This window comes from Anopheles arabiensis, chromosome 2 (genome assembly GCF_016920715.1).
Source record: "Anopheles arabiensis isolate DONGOLA chromosome 2, AaraD3, whole genome shotgun sequence".
In the NCBI taxonomy this organism is placed as follows: Eukaryota; Metazoa; Arthropoda; class Insecta; order Diptera; family Culicidae; genus Anopheles; species Anopheles arabiensis.
In genome coordinates this window covers 40,722,182-40,747,772 of record NC_053517.1, presented here as the reverse complement: position 1 = coordinate 40,747,772, position 25,591 = coordinate 40,722,182, and the positions used below count along the sequence as shown (strand labels likewise).

Below are 25,591 nucleotides of genomic sequence, written 5' to 3'. Positions count from 1 at the left end.
TTCCGAATAAATAGATCGTCGTACATAAAAAATGCATATCCAGAGGGAAGTGATTCGTTTCGATGGGCTTGTGTGCTCCATTTACCTCTGTTTGCCTTATTTTATTTTACACACCGTTTTATACTGTGCCGTGATTTCACAGCAGGTCGGTTTCGTAAGCGAGCGTAATAAATTATTGAGCAGCAGAAAAATGCGGAAAAACGGGGTTTGATTGATTCGTTTGCTTGAAGGTGGAAACATTTTCGGTGCGGAATTAAATCGTTTTAAAGGTGCAAGGTGCTTTTGTGGCTGTGCCTATCAAGCAGCAATATGCAACGAATTATGTTGAAATTAAATTTCCGATGCCCCAAAATGCCTGCCAACCTTATGGCAAATAAATAAAATGCATGATTAATACTGAGTTCTTTCCCCGCTCATTAGCACGATTAGCCCGACTCACGACAAATGTGTTGGTTGATTGTGAAGCGCCACACAATTAGGAAAAGCCACTCAACGCTATCATCGCCCGAATCCCGATGATCCCCTTTTAACCAGTGACAGCTTTCCGAACATGGCCAACTTGGCTGGCGACTGACGGACCACAGCACAAAACTTTAACAGAGCATTGTCTCCGGCTTTCTGCAAACGAAATTAAAAATGTGCTGCATTGCAGTGCTGCTTCGCATAAATCACTCTACGGGGCCACACTCGTGATGAGGGGATTAACACGTAGAAACTCATATGTTTCTGCTGCTCCTACCACCAAATCTCGTCTCGTGCGCGAGGAGGCGCCAACGCGAGTCGCCACAAACAAGTTTGAATGCAACAGTCTCGTGAGAAGTATTTTGTGTAGTCAAAAATGTGTGAAAAGTATTCCAAAAGAAGGGGGAATAAAACCAATCATACGCATTGTTTTGTAATTTGTATCGTTCTCCGTTTTATTACTGTTCTTTATTTCGATCCGGGGGGGAGAAATGGGAAGTGATTTGCGCCTTTTGCCCAACTGTAACCCTATTTTCGGTATCTTCACTTCCTTTTAGCTGCTTTAGAGATAATAATTACGTGATGCATGTGCTTCTCATGTGTGTGTGTGCGTGTTTTTTGTTTGTTTGTTTGCAAAAGAAATGGCCACGCTATACTTGTGTTTGCCCCATCTGGTGAAGCAGTAAATTAAGCTTATTTTTAATAACAGTTCCTTAACCCGGTCGGGCTGCACAACGTCTGGTCTGGCGGATATGGGAGTTTCGTATATTATGTTGTGTTTCCTTCATTTTTGCACGAATTGATCCTTAAGATGTCTAGTAAATGATGCAAATGTACAATGATGCTGCTTGACATTGATGCTATTGTGATGGGATGAATGATCGCCGATCGTTGCCTCTCTCTCTCTCTATTTTACAACTCAACTACAGTTTAATTAGCTAACAGCTTAAGCGATATGCTATTGAATAACCCTTCTCACTACTGAAACTGCACCCGATCGATTTGATTTCCTTTTTCCACTCTTTCTAGTATCATAATCAGGTGCAGTAGTGTCGTGTACCGTTTCCACTATATACACACGCACACACACGCACACAAACAGAGCACTGGAAATACTGCAAATGTAAAGATGCACTTTCGCTAAATGCTGATAATCGTATCGTTACTCTTCTTTGCGAAGTGGTGAAGATCCCTAGCCTGGTGCCTAGCTCGTGATTATAGAAGTATGATAAATGTTCCTTGCTCGGAATATATTAGTTAATATTAACTCCTGCTCTAGACCCTAAACTTCTCTCGATCCCTAATTTCTACAAAGTTTGGAGTTATCGAGTGGTGAAGTCGTCGTTTTCGTTGTATGTCGTATCCTTGGTGAGTCGGTTTTTATGTTGCTGGTTTTTTTTTACAAATATTGTACAACGTTTCACACGATGCGTGCGCGGCACGCTCATTCAATTGCTCACTGTTAACGTTTTAGTGCCAAACCTTCCTGCAGGTAGTAGGTACTAGCAGCCAGAAACTCGCGCTCACGTACGCAAAAACACTCCCTTTCATATCACAACGCTGGACCTGGAGATGGCCAGCATGATGTATCGACTTTTGTTTCGATGTTGCACCGGTTTGGTGGTGGTAAACGAAAGCACGCGCTTCAACACCCGGCCGTATGCGCCTCGGCCCATGGCTGCAGTCCGTGGAGAGCGGCCAGCGGTGCACCGGGCGTGGTGGCGGAAGGTGCTGCCGCCGATGGTGGCGGTTGGCCGAAGCCTTTGCTGAGTGCTTCTGCCTGCAGCGACAGCATCAATCGGTTGGCGGCTTGCCGTTCCGCTTCTCGTTCCTCTGCGGTTTGTCTCCTGTGGAGAGAGAAAATAGAAGAAAAAATGCAATAAGTGCGATTGTTTGAAGGTTGTTATAATCCCAATGGGAATAATTGGAATAATTCTAAATAAGATCAGCAAATGGTGCTTCCCATTCGAAACGATGCAAACTAATACAAAACAAGCGTAAACATCGATTTCGTTGCTTAGCAAAACTCGTGTGTGTGTGTCTACTGTTGCGTATCGTTTCCAAGCTGTCGGCGCTTTTCATGGCATACAAAGCATGCACACTCACACCCATGAAAAACTCACTCACATGTGCTCAAGAAATGAAGAAAAATGTTAACCTCCTTAAGCATGTAATTTGACTGATTGGTGTTTTGTTTGTAGCGTAGCGTGTTTTTCCCTTTCCCTTTCGTCCCTTTCCTCCTTTTGGTAGCGAAGTGGAAAAGGATGAAAAGGATGAAATTAACCTTCTGCAAGCAACTCAATTTAAAGAATCGCATGTTCTCGCCAACTTATGTAGGCAGTTGCTGTTTTTCACGAAACCAAATTGAATTCAGCGCAACGGCTCCGTTAAACACAACCATTGGTTCAGAACAAAACAGGGAAACAAAACGCAATCATGCACACACACACGCACACACAAACACAAAACAGAACAAAACCTTTAGTCATGATCAACTCGTGCCGGTTGTCTGTGGTGGAAAATTTTCGGGCTTGGCCGGGGCGGAAAATAAATCGATCTTTTTAACAAGGCGAAAATCGTTGGCATTTTGGTTGGATGGAAAAAAAAGAGAGAGAAAGGGAGCCATATAAAGAGCGAAAAAGAAAGACAGCAGCAGCAAAAAAAAAGGTTCGGAAACTTCTCCGCATCCGCTCGCGTGGCGATACTGTTCCCTCCGGCCACTCCTGCATTAAATATTAATCGTGGCTGCCATCTTTTTAAGCGACTTTCCAGTTACACTTTGACCGGGGTAAACGAATGCGGGGAAAGAGAGCGCTAAGTGATTCTAACCAGTGTTGGGACCGCGCGAGGCAAGAGTTTTCCTTCTGCGCGCGGCTCACTTTTGGTACGAAAAATCCATACTCCAAAGAGGATTGGTCGAGACTGTGCGGCGATGAGGTTGTGTTATTTTTTTCCCCCATTTTGCTTCCGAGTCCTTTAAATAGTCTCTTTATTCATACAGTGACAGCTAGCGCTTTGTCATGTGTCTAACAACAAAAAAAAGTCTTTTTGGGGCCAATTTGCCTGATTTGTTCAGTATTTTTGGAAGGCGTGTAAAGTATGAGCTTGTTTTAAGAGTTGCATGGGCATGTATGGACTAAAATACTCTTTTTTTGTTTAAAATTTTATACTTTTTTTAAGTTTATCTTTTTTAAACTATTAATTCCTAGAAAAAACAATCCCAAAATTCCATTCTTGTAAGGACAAAAAAAACCTGCTCTCGCTTGTCAACCTTTGTGTTGGTATTTTTTCTCTCTTTTATCCATTGTTCATCGTTTTCGTCCCCAAAAGTTTGATATGAATTTTTTATGCTTCGCTTTATACCGAACTCCTCCTGTACCGCATCACTACCTGGGGTATCCTGCAGCACACGGCACAGAAGCCCGCCGTTGCATTATTAAAACCTTCATAATCGTTATACCAGAAGATGAATCACCGATATCGTGTATACAGCGGCAGAGACTTTAGAGCCGCAGTGGGAACAAAAGAAAATGTGAGAAACAGTTTTGCAAAGAAAGCGATAATATTGAAATGATGTGACGATGGCTTTAAAGAACATTGACTTTCGTTCATCAGCTTCATTCGATTTTGCAAATTGAAAACTGATGCTTTTAATGATCGAGTTTACGTGGCTTGGTGTTTTTGAAGTTTGTTTATTGTTTACTTATGAATGGGTTTACATTTTGTATGAAATGAATGCGCACAAAAGCTCTATGGCAGCGAAGTCAAACTCATTTGACCCCGCGGGCCAAAATGCATCTGAAATAAGTAGCACGGGCCGCAGCCTAGTTTTTATATTATATTATATTACATGATACACAAATCAGATCGTTTTCAGTTCTTTTTATTTCATTTTGGGATAAAAATTGCGTTGCAATAGTTAAAACTTTGATGTAGAATAAAGTAAAAAAAAAAACTGTAACAGATTATTTTTAATTGGACATAGACTTCTGATATTTCCGAAATTTTCATAGTTGTGTGCCAACTAACAAGATTTCGTAGGCAAAAATAATGGCAAAAACTAGTCATGACTAACTACGTTGGTTTATCCAATACAGAATAGTAAATGTTGAAATTTACAATACAGAAATGTAAATGTTAATTTTATAACCTTTTAAATAATATTGTCCGGAATTCAATACTCTTTTCATCAAAATACACAGTTTTATTTTTTCTTCTATACCTCGAACAGTTTTTGGGATTTTATCTTTTTTGTGCATACGTGCATAGACAGTAGGTACAATTAAACACTCACAAGGTTTTATGACGTTGCATGGTCTGACAATATGTAGAGAAGAAGTTGAAAATTTCTTCACATTTCAGGATTTTGGAATTGACTGCCATATACTGTAGAAGCAGAAAAGCTTCTGCAAATCAATTTAGGCTCAAGCGGTCGCGGGCCACCAGTTTGACATCTCTGCTGTATGGTATGAAGTCATATTCATTTTCATAAATAAAGTTATAAATAAAGTACATAGATCTATGTGTAAGAGGTACAAATTCCAACGCTACAAACGGTTAATCTAAACAGTTAACAGAGTCTATTTATGTGATGTGTTCTATCTCTCTCTCCCTCTTTCTCTCTTTATCTCTCTCTGAAATGAAATTGTAACAGAAACCCAAAATGTGAAATTTTGGCTTGAATTCGAAGTTTTTTTTCCGACGACTGTCTTCATGAAGCCAGTTTTGAGTGGAACATCCGATGTAATTATTAACAATATAAATCAATGAGTAAAATAAGATAATAAACATACAGCAACTTATTAAAAAATAACCCAAAAGTTTACCTGCTTCATTCCAAAACCAATACCTTATCAATTAATCGTTTGTCTATTTCAGTATTCAATCAAATTGATTTGTGTTGAATATTTTACGATTCTGGCAAATGTCTGGCCCTAGATCTTGTTAGGCATGTAATTGAATTACCTTCCTCCGTACGTGAGTGCTACTGCCATTGTTTTTCGTGCATTTCTTTCCATCTCCCTTTGCTTGTGCCATTTGTAGCTTCGTTTTTATCTTGTTGTAAACGAACGTGTACCGTGTGTCGCAAGACTACATCGTGTGCACCGCTTAGCAGGACAATTTGACTGATCAAAGACCAAGAACGCACAGCAGTACGGTGCAGAAGTGCTTCTAGGCCCTGCCAACCATTACTCATTGTGTCACATCGTCGCTTCTCGCCCGCTGTCACACACGCAAAGCCATCCAAGAAGGGTGAATCGGGAGTTAATTTTTTGTGTGATACTTCGAAGGGACACGCTATTTTTGCGAAGGGTTTTAATTGAGTTGTCGGGTGGGAAAACTGCGAAACGAAACAGGACTCGTTTGTCGCATGTAGAAAACTGGCGCGCCTTCATTAGGCGTTCTTAGGCGGGCGGCGTAAGAAGGATGCGCGAGTAGGAGAGCAATGGCTGTTATTTAATTTAATTATCAAACAGTAGTTGATTATTTCGCATTTAATCCGCGTGGCAAAGTGTGGCCGAGCGGCCAAGTGACTGGATAATGGGACGCATGTTTATTGTCACAGTGCATTAAAACTACCGCCGCCACCATCAATGCGATGGGGCGATGGGGCCGCCTGGTGACGGTGCCGTAGCTGCGGTGTAACATTTATGAATAAGTTAGCGTAAATGTAGCTGCTCGTTAAATGTAAGAACCCACAAAGCACTGTTAACTATTAACAACACTGCAGGTGGTGTAGAGAAAGACAGTTTTCTTAAATCTCCTCACAGACACACAGACCTCCACCCACACACGTATGTAGGAAAGTGATCACGCTGTACGAAACACGCTCGTGCAAGCGAAGATGTCTTGCGTTCGGGCCCTTGGCAGTGAGATTATTTATTCAGCAGGCTACAATCTTCGACGATTTGGGAATCGATTTAGTTTCGTAAGTTCTGTCGGCATCGGGCACAAATGGGCACGCTGGGCAGCACGATTGCGGGAATCGTTTTCAGTGCGGGAAGGCGGTAGCAAGTGCTAGAGTAAAGAGAAGTGAAAATGTTGTTTTGCAACGATTTTTACAACCAACTGAAACGATTGATCAGCTCATTTGGGTTAGAGTATGGCCGGCTTGTTACGTTTGGGTTCATTGAGCAAAGGGATTGGTAGTTTACGGTGGTTTAAGTTCAGGTTAAGGGCTAGAGCTCAGTATATTGCGATGTAAAACGGTACTTTGGTAAGGGCACGATGCATGTAACTAACTTTGCATGCATTTTAACCAAAATTTACATTGTAATTTCTCAAGCAAGCTTAATTCTGTTAAGAACATGGCTCACTTAAAACAAACTCATATTTTATGAAAGCTTTTTATATAATTTAGAGCTTTCAAATGGTAGGAAATACTAATATATATAACGACACAAGTCGATCCTACCGGAAAAACAAATTCAAATTAAATTGGCAATGAAAAGCATCATATGTTTAAGTATTTTATAGTGCTTATGACATTTAATCTCGGCTCATGATCTATTCAATAAAGTAATATAATATGTACTCAAATGTTCAAGATAGAACATTAATTCCTCTGCGATCTCCGTGGTTATTCCGAAAAACAAAAATTAGTTGGAGATGTGGTTTATTAATATTTTGTTCCATTAATATTTTGTTCCAACATTCTTTAGGGATGCATTCCGTAGCCTTACGTTATTGGAATCTGAAATCTGCACGGGTTAACACATGAATTGGATATAGCTAGCGTTTCAGAGTATTTATGATCTGTAGGATCTGAATTTATAAAAGTATTTGATCTTTGAATATCATCCAAGATGGCAAGGATTATAGAAAAGGATATTAAAAAGATTCCTATTGAAATTCATAACTATATGTACAAGAAATGATGTAAGGTCAAATACCTAACATAAGATTGCAACTTGGTGATGGAATAATTATAAGATTAATTGCTTTGTTCTGATTGTTTGCTAGTTTGATTTCATTTCAATTATACTCAGCTGGAAGATTGATTTACAGTCTAATACTCCATATAATCTTCATCTACCTAAAACATAACTGTTCCATTGTATACTAGAATACACTTCATTTCATATGCAGCCGTTGAGTTGAACAACTGTGAGAAATTGAGCAGGTACGAATTACACTGTCCGATTAATGATGCATAGCACTCGCTTCCGGCAAATGGTCAACTATTGCTTAAAACGTTGTTCGCTACTTGACTGCAAGGACAGCCAGACAAAACTTTTGCACGTTCGCAGCTAAACTAGAAAGTCCTCCGTCATGACACACACACACACGGATTACGATGCATAATTAATCTCGCAAGCGTACAACTGCACGGCTACACATCACCCTCGCACCCAAAACCGATCCCAGAACGATCACGTTCGTGTCGCGTAGCACAGCGTAACCCTCCATCATTCACGAGTTGTTGCTGGTGGTGAGCAGCGCCATCAATAATTAAAATCTGTAAAATTAATTTCCACCAATACTCTGGCCTTCCAGTGTCACGAAGTCTGGTAACAAAAATAGCAAGCTGTCATCAGCAGCAAACTACCACGCGAGGCATCGTTAAAGCGTTGCTTCCCCGCCATTGGCAGGTTGCATGAATCAGTACCAAACCCCAACCAGCCAAAAACTAGCTCAAATTCCGTTTGCGTGACATTGGCGCTAGGCAATGGGGGCTTTACCTGTATGCCAGTGGCATTGCAATCGGATGGCAGTAATCAAATTTAAATGCGGATCTAGATGAAGCTAATTCACCTATCGGATCGGCTGGTTGCGCTGGCAAGCAAAGCTGCGTATATAATCGTTTCGCAAACGGGGATTGAGGGTTTGTGGAGCGAGGATACATAAATCATGCATTCGTGGCTGTCAGCGAATGAATCGCTGATGATTGCCGTGCAGGTTGACCATTTGCAATCCAGTTTGGCGGTGTGTGGATCTGGTCGGTTGGTGTGGTAAGCGTACCGTAACTATTTGCCATAATCTGTACTTCGTCCGTGCAGGTGGCGTTGCTGCTCAGGTGAGGTGTGGAATAATTTATGAAAATGATTAAATTAAATCCCAAATTCAATTTATAATAGATGAAGCAGATCGTTAGAGAACGGCCCCGGTAATGCGGTATGAGAATAGTTCTACCAATGCAGCGCTAAATTTTGTGATCTGCATTTCATAGGCCAGACCAGGCCAGTTGTTAAAATGACCCGCAGCAAATTAGTGTATTTCGCGGAGGTCCTACGAGCCTCGACTGAAAGCGGTACATTGTGTTGATGATTGAGGTTTCTGTCAGACATGGGCCTCAAAATTGCTTAACCCATTTGCCAGCTGGTGTGAATATCCCAACCCGAAATGTGCTGCTGGATCACAGCTTGAGTGTGGGTCTAAATATTAAATTTGCATTCCTTCTGGTAGCCTGGAAGAGGACCATATGTAGAACGAAAAGGAGCCTAAAATTAATTAGCTTGATCTTAATTTGTATCACTTTCAGTGTTTGGTTGAGAGACGTTTATAAATTAAAATGTGTTGTCTGTGAAAGGAGTAAGCCAAATATGATTGAAGAAGGTTAAAAATAGCAAAACAATAAACTCTGAAGTCCTTTGCAATGATCCAAGTTATCCCAGCAATCAATATCCTTCTTTTTAAGACTCATTTTTTCCACACAGCAATACATCAAAGGCCACACCGAATAAAACATAATTCGTTGCTAGCTAAAGATCTCGCTTCAACTAAACCCCACCAATAAACTCAAACATTTTCATACCCCAAAACTGAAGAACATAAATTGGGGTTGAAAACTTTATCACGCCATTTTACAATAAAGATTAAGTAAAATGCAAATGAAGATGAAAATGGGCCCATTTTACTGAGCAGGTAAGCTAACCCCGGCAATGCGCAGGGGAAAGTTTATCCTTCTGGCTCGCTTTCTTAAGAATTTCGCTTTAAAAAACCCTTTCAAAAGTTGCAAGAAGTTCCGACGGAATTTGACTTGACAATCAAGCCCTAAAAGGATTCCCTCTATGTGTGTGTGTGTGTGGGCCACTTAGCAAAAGGTTGTTGAAATTTAATATAATTACCCTGCTATTTAGATAATTAAGTTCTGGGTCCCCCTTCCGCAGAGCAAAGCGTAAGCAGTACACCATTCCTGCCGGTAACTGGGACGTTATCAATCTCTTCTATGTCTTCCCCGCTCGGCAGGACATTTTGTGGCCCAGTAAAAGATGGCGCTTAAGTACAAGACTTTCCGGGTGTCTAGCGTTTAGCTATACACGGGTGGCTTTTCTTGCTTCCTTTGTTACACTTTCAACGGGAGCAGAGTTATTAATTGATTTTAAAACACGCACACAGGAAAAACCGCAATAGCGCGCGTGTCCGTATACTTGAAGATACAAGGGAAATTCTAAGCGCACCGCAGGAAGACGGATGGTCGGCTGTTCCACTTGGTACCTGCTTGGTGTGGAAACAATGGTCAGGATTTAGAGTGATGAATTAACCGTCCAACCTCGCCTAGCCGCATCATAAAAGTGGATCGTTTTATGGCCCCGTTTTATCAGCCGACTTTAGATCGTTCGCTTGAGAAGGAAATTGGAGCGAGCTGTTGTGTAAAAAACCCTCACAAAACCACATTAAATGAGCCACAAAAAGAAAAAAAATACCGACGGTACAACTTGTACGCACTCACAAAACCCGAAAGCGCACTAGTTTCTGAAAATAGCGACCAAAATGGTGTTTGGCTCCATTTTGCTAACTCGGACTACATAAAAGCCACCGCCACACCCTTTCCACAACGTTCGTCCTGGCGGTAATGAAAGCATGAATAATTCAGAAATTGTAATTAGCAATGTTAATCTAGTAATTGTTCGTACCTTTCCGTAATTGTTCGCGCATAAATTATGTTACCTATGCTTGGAGCCAACAAAGAAGAGCAAAAACACCCAATCCTGCGGGGTCCCGAACCGCTCGTACCTGTGTAACTCGTGTTAACCGTGTAGTGCAGCGCGAATCTCATGAATATTCGCCGACCACCACACAGCAATGGATGGGTTTCAAGAAAGTTTTTGTTTTGTACAAAGGAATGCTTTTCGTTTCGTCTTGTACGATTGGCCGCCATCGGGACGGGTTGACGGGATATGAGAATAAAAAATCACACACCAACTTCAGTAGCTAGATGAGGAGGTCCGGTCGCCGAATTGGATTATGGCAGAAGGATGTTATTTTTAATTGAATTCCAATTACTGGTAAAACAAAAAAAGTGACCGAGTACTATTGAGTGCAGCTGTTGTCCTTTGGGTTCCAACACCGATGTACGGATGTAGATTTCACAAGCATCACGACAAGCAAGATGAACCACAACGCGGTGCACACAAGTTGCAGAGGATTGCGAACGATTATAATTGACAAGACACGATGCTATATGATAGAATAAGCGTTCATCCGGCATGATTGGATTCGGTACGGTTCGGCGGTTCTACTAAATCCGTCCTGCGAACTGTCCGTTGCCGACGGTGACGACTTTTTTGGCAGTCTCGCCACGCTCCAAACTCCAACGGGATTCGATTAGAGAGTGCCGCCGGTGAATGCGACGAATGCAAAAGAAATTCAGCAAAGTGTTAGCACAAAGCTGTGTCTCTCGTGTGACTGCTGCGGTGGATAAGATTGTTTTGTTTTTTTTTGCTGCTGCCATATGCTGTGCGCGTTGATTAGATTCCTTTCGTTTTGTGTGATTGGGTTTTGTTAGATGTCATGCTGCGATGTCCCTTGCGGTCAGGTGCTGCACATTCGGACGAGCATGCAAAATCTCAGTCGTCGTAAAGTTTCACTGTTTCAGCTGTTTCGTTGTTTCAGCAACTCTAATGGATTGTTTGCAAATTGGCGAGAGTGGTTAGTGGAGAGAGTGTAATTTGAAGTTGTGAGTGGAGTATATATTTTAACGTATTGAAAAACAATCTCCAAGTATACTTAAAAAGTTGGAGTGACAGTCTGTTAAACAATGCTAAAAAGCTTTTTACCTCATACAACAGCGCAATTCAGTGCATCTCAGTCCAGCGTGTTTCAGAGTAACTTATGCAAAGCAAATGCCCCACCCAAACTCATTTTCCCTTCCCTTATTTGGGATATTAATTTCGCCCCGAATCGACTGTAGCCAAGCAGTTGTTTCAAAATCAATTACCCGCACGAGCGCACAGGCCAGTGTCACATGCATGAACGGTTTAATTCATCAACGAATATTTGTTGAACCCTTGTGCTAGCTAAACCCATTGACCCGTTTTTCCTGCCTTGCTTCTTTTATTGCTACACACGTACACAAACAATCCCTTTCGCTTACCTCCATTTTGTGCGGCGGTTTTGGAACCAGGTTTTCACTTGCGCATCGGTCATTTTGAGCCCTCGCGCAAGGGCAGCCCGTTCCGCCGACGCCAGGTACTTCTGTTTGTGGAATCGCTTTTCCAGCTCCGCCACCTGGATGCGGGTGAAGGAGGTGCGTGGCTTTTTCCGCTTCGGCGGTGTCCTGTTCTGGTACGGGTGGCCAATCCGACGGGCAATGGGGAAAGCTGTAAATGAACGGTAAGGAAAAGCGCACTATAGTTATACAAGAATTATTGACAGAGCATTTCAGCATTTTTACACTAGCAAGTGTGCTGTGGCTATGATTTTCGTGTTTGGGGCTTTAGCGCGTGCGCGTGTGTGTGGGTTTGTTGAAGATTGTGATTATCAAAACGTCACCCTCCAACTAGTCAGCTTGAGCATGATGTCGGAGCTCGTTGGGGGCCATTGTGGTAGCTTGACTATTAAAGGGCCATTATCATGACTCCCTTATTATGGCGCCCACCTAAACCACCGAAAGTAGACACCTGGGAGGCTTTATCAAGCTGCATTTAATTTTTATTTGCCCTGCGTTGATGACGGTCTATTATTTTTGGGGGTCGGTTAAGTGACAAAATGGGAAGGTTGTTATAGCACCTTCGTTTTTGGAACAGAACATTATTTTGAAACCTTATATATTTGGGTATAAACATCATGCGAGTATTCTTATAAATGCTGCGTTATTTTCATTGTAAAGGAAAATTGAAATCTCCTTTCAAATGAAAAAAATCTTTGAAATAACGACTACCCTTACATTAATCGAATATTTTAATCGAATTTAGAAGGTTATTTTTATCTATCACCCGTTTTCTGTTTGGCGGGCCTAAAGCTTTGCCTGTCAGTAGAACAATATCCATAATCCGGGCTGTATCTATTTGAAAATTACTTTCTGCCATACTTGATTTCTTTGTTTGTGTACCAATAAGAATCCATTTTAAAATCGTTTTGTTTTCTTATTTTCTGTTTAAGTGGGACTCTATGTACTTTGAATAAATTTTAAAACATCGATCCAGACAATGTTAAGCCTTTCTTGACAAAATATTAATGCTTAAGCCAAGATTTCAATCCTTCATGAGCTATGTTGACCGAGCCTGCCTCGAAGCGGTGTTTATTTATATTTGTTCAGGATGAAATAATGTAGGCTATGATGATGAAATAAGAGGCTAGTTTTGTTTGAGGTTTTGTTTGAGCCATGCTTCAAACTCCATATAAAACAGCTGGCTAGTATCGTAAAATCCCCCAAAATTTGTTTGATTGTTATATATTTTTGATAATTTTTGAGGATCTTTTATTTACTGGTTGTTATTTTTTGCAGACAACTGCAGTTTTTGACTTACGCATGTACGCAAAGATACATGAAGATTATTTCGTTTCAACAGGACCTCGGCAGTATTTTTGCGTAACAGAAATATTTTCAATTTAAAATTTTGAGGCTTAGCGTATCATCAGTTATAAAAAAATCAATTATATGCTCCAGCAAATCATAAACTCGCTGAAAATGTCAATAATATCATTGAAAACCCTGTATTTACTTGTGATTAACTCAGTATTTCAGATTGTTTTCAAAGAAATAACCTGCCAAGAAATGCAAACACAAGTTGCGATCACTTTGAACAAGAAGTATTTTTTAAGTAACATTTTTTAGGTAATAAATATTGTATTTACTCATATCCATGAAGCAATTAAATCGCTGCTACTATACACACACTGTTTAATGACATTCATCTACAAATCAACAAACAAATACAAATAAATCAACAGTCAACAACAACATCAACAGAAATACAAACAAATCAACAGTCTAAAATAGCTCATTACCTTAATAAACTGACAGGCTTTTTGTACTGGCTGTAATTTGATTCAACCTCATCCAACCAGCAAAATGATTGCAAACAATTCATGACATTAATTCCAGCTAAATAGTTTACTTCCGTCTCTCTACCTTCAGGCGTTCGAGCCATTGACATTGCTGCTTGTATTAAAAAAACCGCCTCACTACACTGAACTTTAAATTCCGCCATTTACCAACCGAACCTGTCATGTTGGCCATAACGATTTCGTGGAAGGTTTGCTGCACTCGTCCATTATTATGGCAAAAGCAAAAAAAGCGCAAAACAGACACATTCTTTTTCTCAGGATCAACCGTGAGCGTTGTGCGTCATGCAGGGACAGCAAAATTGCAACGCATTTAAAAAAAATACAAGCAAACTACTCCAAACACACATAAAACATGCTGGAAGCAAATTGTTATTACCGTTCATTAGCTGCACCGGAGTGGTGATACATATATGTGCATTTTATTTCCGTGCACCCGGGGAACAGTGTAGTTTTACAACGCAAACACAACCGGTGGGTGGAAATGGGTGGGAAAGGTATATATTTCATCGCCGTCCCGGGTCGTTGACGGTTGCATGTTTTATCAGCCCCGTTTAATGTAGGAATTTAAAATAAATGAGTTCAATTATACACATCTCCTTCTTCCTCGCCTCAATCATCGCTCCCGGCACTGGTTGTCACTTTTTTTGTGTTCCGTTGGCCTTTGGTTCTGTTAAACGCTACAGCAACTGATGGTTTAAGGCTTGTCGTTCGACCTTATCCGATTATTACAGCACAGACACGTCGTTGTTTAATCACAAATTCATTGCAAGACGCACATCGATAAAACGATGATGCCTTGCTTGAGTACAACGTACCCATATATTTATGACTTGCAATCAAAATGATAACTTGACACCAGGGACGATCACCAAACGATTGTTATGTACATTATTTGAGTGTTATATATTATATAGAAACATATCTTTCATCAAGTAGACTTCAATGTGGTTCCAAACTGATGGAACCATCAGGTAATTGCTATTAAAACCTGTTCCAAATGTAAATTGCATGTGCTCCAATAGCATCTGCACCAAACCACTGTTGCCTTTATATTGGCAACCCATCGGTAAGATTTAACGATCCAAAATACACGGAACCCGTACGGTACGGGTGTATAAATATCGGCTCACTCCAAAATGGCAGTGAACCGAACACTCCATAAACACTTACGGTGTTAAAAGCCTTCCCATGCCCTCCCGCCAAATCTTATCCATTGGGACCGGGTATAGCTGTAAAGTGTAACTCCTTCAAGAAACGCAAAGCCCAGAACAACACAGCACACGGTTCGGGTGGGCGATGTGGTGTAGAAATCAATTCACTTATTCTTAGACACAACCCCGGGAGGACGGGATGATAGCAGCTCAAACCCAACCCTAGCGACGACTTACGCTTTCAATCGCTTCTAAGCTCCCGTTGCCCCAGCGTCCCGTTCACCTCAAACAGACGAGAGAGGTGAACTGTAAATTTCTGGTTTTATCGTTGAAATAAAATATATTATTTATAGGATGATAACGCCTCGCGTACACCGCAAAACCCTCCGGGCGGACAAAACGCACGGATCGGAATCGCACACCGATCGAATGGTTTGAATGGTCGTAACTGCGTGGTCTAGCAAATGGTTACTCGTGTCGTTGGGGGCAGCAAGCAGACAACGGGTGTGTGTGTGTGTAAAGCTGGCAATGGCGTGTGGTGGTGGTGGCGGTGGTAACTTCAAGCTCATGTACAACTCAATTACGGCGTGCAATCCAACAGGCGCTAAAACGCTTTCAGTACGCGTGTGCGATCGAAACGGCTTTGACAGTAGTGGACTAAATAGCTGTAACGATTGCGCTGCCATTGTAAAAGGGGAAAAGCCTGCTGAGTGATACTTGTGGACTGGTTTTGCATCCATAATAGTGGCAGTGAGGGACAGCTTTAGCCATACCAGTGGTAAGGATATCGGCGCGATAGTGTACCTAAGCATAGAATTAATGGCGATCAATGCATTTGCTAGAGCAAACGACCAGCACAAGGCGCCGTCGGTGACGCTTCGAAGGCCGAGAGTACTTGAGTACTTAATACCAATTAATTGCCGCTTTCACGGGGCCCAAGGAAAAGTAGCGCAAAAGCGTTGCTGTGTGCCACAAATTGGAGCAATATCGTTTAAGGAACATTTCCCACCCTATCGAACGCTCCCGCACGGAAAACGCCTCACGAAAGGATAAAATAGCTTTTACCTCGGGATTTTAGGCACGTGAACTGCGTTTACTGCGCTACATTGCCCTCCCCTTTCGACACCATAAGCTTGCTGTTGGTACGACAAGGGGATAATAATCTTTACAATAATCGGACCCAAGGAGGGCAGCCACAACTTTTGATGAAGACGCTATAACGATCGATCCCCAATATTGGTTGGCGGGTCTGTCTGTTGGATTATTGATTGCTGTCGGAATCGTGCCTGACGTTAACGGTGATTGCAAAACGGGAAGTGTTTTGAGTAGAAGGGGGGGGTGGGAGATGGAGTGAGATGGCGATATTAAGGGTGATAGGACGACGTGCTACACGCAGTTTTAGATAATCGGCGGTGAAAGGAAGGATCGGAAGCATCGGAAATAGACATGAAAAATATTGTACGGCTTTGTGCATTTCAATTATCGTAAAGAGATTGTAAATGATTTGTTTTGAAATTATAAAAGGTTAAGCGAGTCTGTGCATTAAATCTCTTACTACTATTCTTATTGAGTAAATCAATGGAAATTCGAATGGAAAGTAATGAACTACCAAGGATTTTATAGGAAATTAAATTGATCTCATAGTCCAATATTTCGCTTCTCAAATTATGATAAAGCAAGTGAAAAATTTAGATTATTCTTCTGATAGCTATTAAAGCTCTTTTTGTCGTTGTCACTGACTTTCAAACGTTTGTATACTTTAATTAGTGTAGTACCATTACATTTTGAAAGTACCGAAAACATTTCAAAGCTTTTGAGTTGTTGAGCAAAAGCTAAAAGCTTTAATTCATGCTAGAATCTCAACAATTGTTTAAACGCCTTCCCTTAAACGCTATATGACCGTAGGGAAAACATATATTCGGCAGTAATGTTGTCTTTCTAGTTCGATACGTTTGTCCAAAACCTTCATTCCTATAGAATGCTTTACATACGTTTATCCAACATTTAAAACAGCCCGGGATCGTTTCCGTTCTCCCCGACGGCCCCGAATTCCTTTGGCTCGTACATCTTTTAATCGCATGATTCATCGTAGCGTGCAATCTTCCCATTATCCAAACGAAACGCGACACGAAAACTGGACTGCGACAACAGTGCTTCCTTCAATCCGACACAGAAACGGAAACAATGTAGTGCATCACCAAGCCAGATTGTCCACTTCCGCTAGGCCGACGGGTATGCGTGCGGCCGACCCTGCGCGTAGCGGATGACACGAATCAAACAAGCTTCCGAGACGCAACGCCAACCTCTCTAATCATCTTCCTCGGGTAGAGTCGGGTGATTTGAAGAAAGAAAAAAAAAAGGCAACCAATTTCATTCAAGCTGACCAAATCGTAGCTTATTTCTAGCGTGTGTTGGCTTGCATGTCTCTAGACCTTCGTTTGGTGTGGTAGTGACCCAAGAATGTACGATCAAAAGATAGGCCTGATAGGAAGAACCAAATGCCCAAAAAAAGGTGGCGATTCCGAATTTGACGCGTGTTGCCGGTCGGCTTGTAGGTGGTGGTTTTTTGTTAGGATGTCCTCCTTGTTATTTGCGATTTCATCATCTTCGCTGGGGCGTGTGCGGAAGATTCCTGTGAAATTATACGCTTTCAACGCCAATTGCCAGATGTATTCTTGCAGCCTTGACATGCATTTCCCAAAAATATCGCTTGACGGCTTAATGAAGAAGGTGTGGAAGCTTTCGACGTCCGTCACATTGTGGGTGAAGCTGTCGAAAAAGTACAGGTGTCCGATTGTTTAACAACGATCTACAATAGTTTGGCTAATGATAGGAGTATAGTTGTACACACTATTAAAATAGAAAAATAAGAGCTACAGTATTCAGTCGCGAAACCTCTCTTTTCCTGCTACCAGTTTGGTAATGATGGGAAGTTGTCTTTTCCCAGCCATTCGAATTCATCTTAGCCGACGGACATTTTCTTTCTTCTTCGACAAGTACAATCAGCAACAATCACCAACTAAACATAATTTCGAGCCATTTAGGTGCCCGGTCGCCGATGGTAAAAACGGGCCGCCGCCATCGTTGAGCAAAATTGACCACCACTGTAATTGTCGGAGGTTTTGTTTTAATGCTATCATTTACTGTTGCCATAATTGCTGTTGCTGCGGCTACCGTGCGTAAACTGTCCGCGCAAAGTATCCTACCGGACGGCTCGCCACGCAGCCCAATTGCCGCTTGCTGTTACGAATAATAGCTGGGCCATTTTTCTGTCGTACCGTAGTTGTTCCTTCGAAGGAGGATGACCGGCCCCAACTTGCCCGCTTGCAATTCATCCAACCAGCAAACCAATCATCAACCAACCAGAGCCGCGTACTATCCAATCAACCGAGCCGCTATTTCAATGAGCGCATTTGCACTCCAAGGCGGCATTTTGCAGTCGCGCACAAAGATGTCTGAAATGCAACACAAGCTACACAGGCCTACCGGGCTTTGTTTTCCGACAAACCCGTGAACCGAAAAGAAAAGAGTGGTTCAATCTCGATGCTCGGTTGGCATAAAACAACACACATACGCTCCAACGGCACACACGCAAGCGCCCCGTCAACGGCTGCCGCGGTTACCCTCCGGTTGATTTGGTTTTGGGTGGGTTCTGTCGGCGATAATTTATCGCAAACTTACATGCCGAACACTGCCGAAAATCTCCCAAACAGCATCGGACCAGGAAATTATGCAAACAAAACAAAAAAAACGCTACAACATTTCCTCCCACCATTTCCGTCCCACCCATCCCGATTGCGCCAAGATCGAAGATCGAGTGCCGAATCTCGCCTGATGATGATGCGCCGTGTTCATTGCCAGCTCTGTACGTTGTCGTAGGAAGCGATCCGGCAAGCTAACAAGGGTCACCTCACCGGTTAATCTTTTAAGTAAAGAAGCTTGTACCGGGGCCTGATAAGCGGGGTACCAAAAAACAGAAAAAAAGGTGTGCTCTGCGGGGTCCTGCCCTCATCGGGTGAGGTTGCCCGTTCGGGTTCAGCCGTTTTTCGGCCTCCTTCACCAATAGACATGCTATTGCGGCGTCTTGTGCGATGACGCAAAGGTGCAAAACGATCAACAAGAGATGTCAGCTTAATTGGCTTCGGGGTGGGGATAGAGTCTTTTTTTTTCGAGATAGACATGAATGAAAAGGCAAAGCCTCCGGAAGGCGCATCGGAAGGCGACTATCGGAAGGAGGAGGAATGGAATTTGTCAACATGGTCTCGATTTATACTCGGCCGGCGCTTCCTCTCGGGCTTTCGGGCGCTGCGGGAGAAAGTGTGGACATAAATATTTCAAACGGTTTTCGATGTTGAATCATTTCTGTTTTTATTTCCTTTTTGGGCTTTACTTGCCAAGGACGGTCCACGTTAGGTCTTACGTCTAATTGAAAGGACACCTACAAACCGGGGCCAGCTACGGGGGTTCGAGGAGCGTTATCAGAGAGCCCGGAATGAGTCAGCAAATGAGGAGATAATACGGCACCGTTTGCTTGCTATGTTTTGTTTGTGCTTGGTCGGATAGGCGAAACAGAAAAAAACGACTCCCTATGTAGCGAACTGGTTTGTCCAGTTTACGGAATGGTGTGTTTTCACCACTTCAAAAATACCATTTCTCTTCCCCACTCGACGAACCAATTGGTACGATGATTAATACCGATTTAATAAATGTGTCTGTCGGCAGATATTGAATTAATTTTGGATTGGAATCTGCTCACCGGTATTTTCTAGACCGTAAACCGATCGAAGATCGTTTACGATCCAAAGAAAACCGAAGCCACGTCGCGCGATGTACTCATCGAAGCGGCGAGGGTCAACATGGAGCTTAACGCTTTGATTTTTGTTTTAACGATCAACCGATCAACCATGTTGCCCCTCAGGGCGATGGTGTCTGACTCCTGCGGCACAAGCACGATTCGATCGTGTGTACGTTGCGTGTTGCCCTGGCGACGGATGAAACGTTTCCGAATGATACGGCAATAATTAATACTAATAGCCGCTGTTTTCACCACTGCGATCGGAATGAAAGGCAAGGTGGTTGGCTTGTTTGGCACAACACAATTTACGACCGCGGAAGGTGCCGCGGAACGGTGGAAGCTACAAAGATCTGCTATGGCAATCGTGATACGATTACATCCGCGGGATAAATATTTGACCGTGCTGGGCGCACGCACACGACGATCATCGCTGCTACCGTGATTTGGTAGTGGATTTATTTGGGAGATCATAATTGTCCAACTATTTAACTTTTTTTCAGCCCACAACAACTTGCAGCTATGATTACATTCGAAAGCGTAAAAACTGCATCTTAATTCCGCGGTGCCGAGATTCCCGGTCGCCTTATTCCGAGCGGTGGTCTGTTTATTATTTTTCCCATTAAATTCCTTCTAATGGTCTTGTGATTAGACGGTTCGCTGTCCAAATGCCATGGAGCACACATCCATGGAAGATGAAGCGGGTCGTAAAAACCAATCGTAAAATTTTAATGTAATCGTATACAGCAGTCGAACATCCATAATAGGATCTGCATGCTTCTGTAGTAGTTTGAACATCTCGTTAATTTTATAGTTATTATTGTTAACTAAATCCTGTAAGCAGGATTCCCGAACGTAAGCCTACTTAATGGGTGTGTTTCACCTTCAACACAAAAACGACTCAATCGTTCGTGTCTCGTCACTTACCAGCTAGCCGATCCTTGACCGCTTGATGGGCGAGCGCGGCCGGATGCAGTGGGGGCAGCGTCCAGGACAGTGGATTGCACGGTCCTCGCTGGGGAGGCACTCGCAGCACGTGGCCGCCAGGATACATCGGGTAGCTGTAGAGCGCTCCCGCCGCGTACTGCAAACTGCTCGGCGAGCTGACCGTAATGTGATGCCCGTTCTTGATGAGTCCCTCCGGGCCGGTGTCCTCCGTGCCGGCATCCTTGTCCTTCTGGTCACGATCGTACGATTTGCCCAGTAACCGCGATATGCTGAAGGGCAGGTTTTCGTTCGGCGATCGTGTCGTCGGCTCGGTCGAATGTGTTTGATGGTCACTGATTGAAAAGAAGTGAGGGGAAAGAACGAAAACCAATAAAAAAGAAACAGTTGTAGTATATTTCACCGAGCTTCTTCACTTAAAAGCATCTCCTGGGTTGATTCCACTGGGACGCAAGCGACCACTTCATAAATTCAATCAATCCTATCCGACTGCCGTATCATAAAGAGGATTATTTTACAACCTGTTTTATTGGGACACAGTATAGGCCAGATCGGGCGAGTATTTTGGACTGTGGTTACTTTTTTGTTGCTGTTTGTAAACATGTTGCATTTTTAATGAAACTGTTTGGTTTACCAGAACTGGTGCCTCTTTAAGAAATGCTTGCAACTCTTTTTCCGACTCTACACTTCCGCCTTGCCCTCTATAATTTGGGTTCAGGGCCGAGTGGTTGGTTGGTTCCTGGGATCGAGTGAATAATAAATGAGCTCTAACTCTATCTGAATCTTGAAGGAAAAGGGGTTTACGGGAAAGTATCTTTCCTTTTTAAAAAGCGATCTCCTTAAATCATATCACTCCCATAAGAGCTTAAAGGAGGAAGGTGTTTGAAAATTATGGATCTGTTCATAATGCAGTGCGGGAGCTACTGGTTCGTTCTGTAATTGGTTTGGTAGATGATGATGCTACCGTAGTAGAATGTTTTTGTGTGTAAGCTTGGCCTAGCTGATGATAGTACTTCGGCCCTGACCATTCACGCACGGTTTGTGGTTTGCATGGTGAGTGGATGTGCGGTAGCATTTGATGGGAAGGCGTTAATAGTTTATTCAAGCGGCTATTTCTTGTGGCATAAATTAGTGTCTAATTAATTTGTTAAATTCCGCCGTGTGATCTATTGCGGAGGGCACGCTGTTTGATGTTGGAATAAATTGCCAAAACAGGTGGAACGCAGGTAGGGGAATGTGAGAATGTGCAAAACGGTAAGCAAAATGTGATTCATCTATTCAATAGAGAGGCACCTGATCTTAATAAGGTCCGATAAGCTTGATGCGTACGATTCGTGTTTTCATTAGTACGAACATGGCTGCGCAAAAAGAAGAACGCGTAATCCATCAAAAACGGAATGTGGTGAAAGGCACACCAGCACAAGACACCAACTAAAAGCTATTCATTGTCAATCATCGCGAAAATGATATGTAATTAGAGAGAAAAATATGCTAAATTGATGCGCTATAAATACGCAAATGTTGCATACAAATGTCTATCTCTCTCATTCCGTCCAGTAAATGGCATTATCGTTAATAGACAAGAATAGCTAAGCCGTCTATCTATGCTGATGCTGCTGCTGATTATTCAATTTGTTACTCATTTGCCAAAACTTTCATCACAATGGCATTATGCGCATATTCATGAACATTAGCGCTAACAGCAGAAATAATGAATGCATTAGTAACGATCGTTTGGCCACTTTTCGCAATGAAAAACCTTCGAAGCTTGAGGAACCACTCAAATGGATTTTTAAGTTAAAATGGCAGAAGCTAGAAATGATTTACAGTTGATTTTACTATTTTAGCAAAAAGGGGGCCATTTGAATGTTTTGCTTTAAATTTCTGGAACTAAAATGGTTCTATCTACAATTAAAATAAACATTTTAAATCCCGCTGTCACCAAATCTAACGTTGCTTCAATATAAGTTATCTTCAAGATGAAATTTGAGTTACTTTATACTAGGTGTAACTCGTTTTTTTCTTGGTTTCCTATCACACATTTTGATGTCTTAGTTTTTATAAAGAGGTTTAATTCGATTTCGAAGATGCCAAATTTCAATTTGTCCTTGATGCTTATATATGCTTAATGCTTAAATAAAGCTCAATAGTTATTATAACACTGCTCGGGTTGTTTTCTTACTTCTTGAAGCATATCGTTTTGGTAGCACACACGTACCTGGCAATGTCGGACTCTTCGTAACAGGACCCATTGCCATCACCATCGAGATCAATGTCTTCCGAGCCACTGTTGTAAGATACGCGCGATTGACAGTCTGAGTCAGCGTCCACATTAATCTCTTGATCAAGATCCTGATCTTCGTCCTCGTGCGGCGACGACATTATCGCTAGTGGCGGAATTTTGGATGTATTGTATATTTTCCGCACAGCACAATGGTTTCTACACAAATACACACCCTCACACACTGACACAAACAATGAAATTTGATAGATAGCTTTCTTATGTGTCACAGCTTCTTTAATGGACCTGAATTCCCGAGCCTGATTTCAACACACTCATATAACTTTGTTCTTCCTGCTTCACTTGCAATCAACAAGGCAAACTGTTTGCTAGTAATCAGCAAAGTATTTCAAACTACACTACTCATTATATTGATGTTTGCTCATTAATTAATTATCTATCATCATCAGCACAGTTTGCTCGAACAGCTTTGCGCTGGGTGTGGATTTCTTCGATTTGATAACGGTAACCACCTTAATTTGTCACTTTTCACGAAAAGTTGTGTAATTGCTATCGACACTGCACCGACAATGAGCAACTAAACTAAAAGCACTACCGCAGTGAAGAATAAACATCCAGCCCTTGGTTTGCGATTCACTCGCTCGCATTTGCTAGTCGAAACGTTACGAATGCGTGATTGCGTGTTTCCACCAAAAACCGTTCCACCGTTTGGGATGCCCGAGTCAAAACAATACGAATGAACACGCGCGCCGCAGAAAAACACTTTCGTCCGCAACCGTTGTTCTAAGCGGTTTGTGCACCAGCGAAGCAAAGACAGACCCTCAACCATCAAATCGAGGTGGATGACACGCCCACAGAAGGTTTTACATGTGTACCTATCACTTATGTACAGGGTGAGTATATAACCGTGCTGGCTCTTAGGCTTATGGCAGTGTGGTTGTTTTTTCCTTCGTCGGTTTTACTCACCCTAATAGGGGACAGTGATGTAAACAGCATATTGTACTTGGTTAGGATTGTATGTCGCTGTTAAATCGGTTCATATTTGATTGGGTATTTAGGTCCATATGGGGCTTGAACCCATGACGGACATGTCATTAAGTCGTATTATTTGACAACTGTACCACGATCCATCCCGTTATATTGCTCTCGTTTTGATTAAAAGAATATAAATTTACAAATGATTTTCAATGCAAAAGTTTCTGGGTGTTTGCATATTTTGTATCATTCAAACCATTTTTGCCACTAGTCCTAAAATTTAAGAAAAACAATAAAAAAAGCTTTTAATTTATCATAATTAAATAATATCATAATCATAATATCACTGAGTATGATATATTCAACATATTTTTACATAATCTATCACTTAATTTAAATATGTATACACTAAAGTTCAAAATGTAGAAAGAATGGCTTAATATTACGAACAATTTCTTACACTGTATAAACTGATATGCACATTAGTATAATCCAAAATTATTAATGCATTATCATCCAGTAAGCCAACATTTGTTCAATGGGAGCAAGTTAAGCTTTTATGATTTATTTTAAAACTATGCACTTTTCGCCCTTAAGCCATTTGTGTTCAGCGTATAAAACTTCAAACGTAAAGTACTCCATTTTTGCAAAGCCATTTCCTATGAAACTAAACTGTTTAGCGTATTGAACATTGTGGAAACTGAATACTTAAGAGTGTTTCTTGTCACTTTTGTGATTTTTTTTTGTTATTTTCGTTGCGTTTGAAGAGTGCAGAGTTGAGGGAAATGGAGCCACAAAAGTAAGTAACAAAGCTCTCGATTATTTCTATCTTAAAGGATTCGCGATTCCTCAAATTGGTTACAAAACGTTACATTCAACCATAATGATCAATACTAATCGAACCAAAACTAAACAATTATGTGCATATTGCAACCGATGTACAACGTGTGTGTTTATTTATTTATTTATTATTTATTGTTTATTTTTGATGTGGGTTTGCATGCTTCGTAATAATTGTATGAGTATCACACACAGTGACTCTGAAGTCGCTAATGCTAAGCAATTATTGAAATCATGTTTTAATTGGTTTTTGTTGAATAAAACGAAAAGTTCAATTTTTGGGTGCTTTGGGTGTTTGATAAATTATCTGCCCAGCGTATAAAATGTCATACGTTATGCATCTCTCAACATCTAAATCGAATCTGCAATTCTAAACAAAAACGGATTTCTCATCTGTTTCTGGCCCAAACTTAAATGTAATTAATAAAAACTTATGTTAGTTGGATCAAGTTTTTGTACACTCGGGTAAAATGGGTTAATATTTAATTAGTATTGTTACACAATTATATTGTATTCTTCTTGATTTGCAAATACATCCAATCTACGATTATTGAGGATCACGACACAAACCGATTTTTTTTGTATAAAACAAAACAATATTCCATCATGAATTAGATAGTTCGGGCAAGTGAATGTTTGATGAATTTTGATTAAATATGATCGTAGAATATCTATAATGTACTTTCAAAATTATATTGTGCTTTAGGGATTATGGGAAAAATTAATTAAGGCTTGTGCATTTGTGTACGATTTCGATTCTGTCTCGCTGTACCTTACTTCGGTACGCCCAAAATGGTGGTCGGGCAAACAAGGCGGAGCCTAGCGGTAGCATTTACTCGTTTTTACAGCAGCAAACGTTTGATGCATGAAAAATAGTTAAAGGTTTGTTTTCATGCTGCCCAGAAGCGTTTTGATAAGAATGCTAATAAAAAAAAACTTTTCATTCCGCAA

The 25,591-nt window shown here is 41.5% G+C and overlaps 1 protein-coding gene across 2 annotated transcripts; it reads right to left on the bottom strand.

The window, feature by feature from the left end:
* Positions 1-910: 910 nt before the first annotated feature.
* Positions 911-23,602, bottom strand: LOC120894866 (T-cell leukemia homeobox protein 3). 2 transcript variants are annotated; one of them, XM_040297713.1, is made up of 4 exons: positions 22,766-23,602; positions 20,566-20,918; positions 11,780-12,005; positions 911-2,309 (listed from the first exon to the last, which is right to left on the bottom strand). In XM_040297713.1, exons 1-4 carry the CDS (start codon positions 22,963-22,965, stop codon positions 2,108-2,110), a joined length of 981 nt encoding a protein of 326 aa, XP_040153647.1. In that variant the 5' UTR covers positions 22,966-23,602; the 3' UTR covers positions 911-2,107. The 2 variants fall into 2 exon arrangements, with proteins under 2 accessions (XP_040153647.1, XP_040153648.1); XM_040297714.1 differs by having other exon boundaries at positions 22,802-23,602.
* Positions 23,603-25,591: the final 1,989 nt, after the last annotated feature.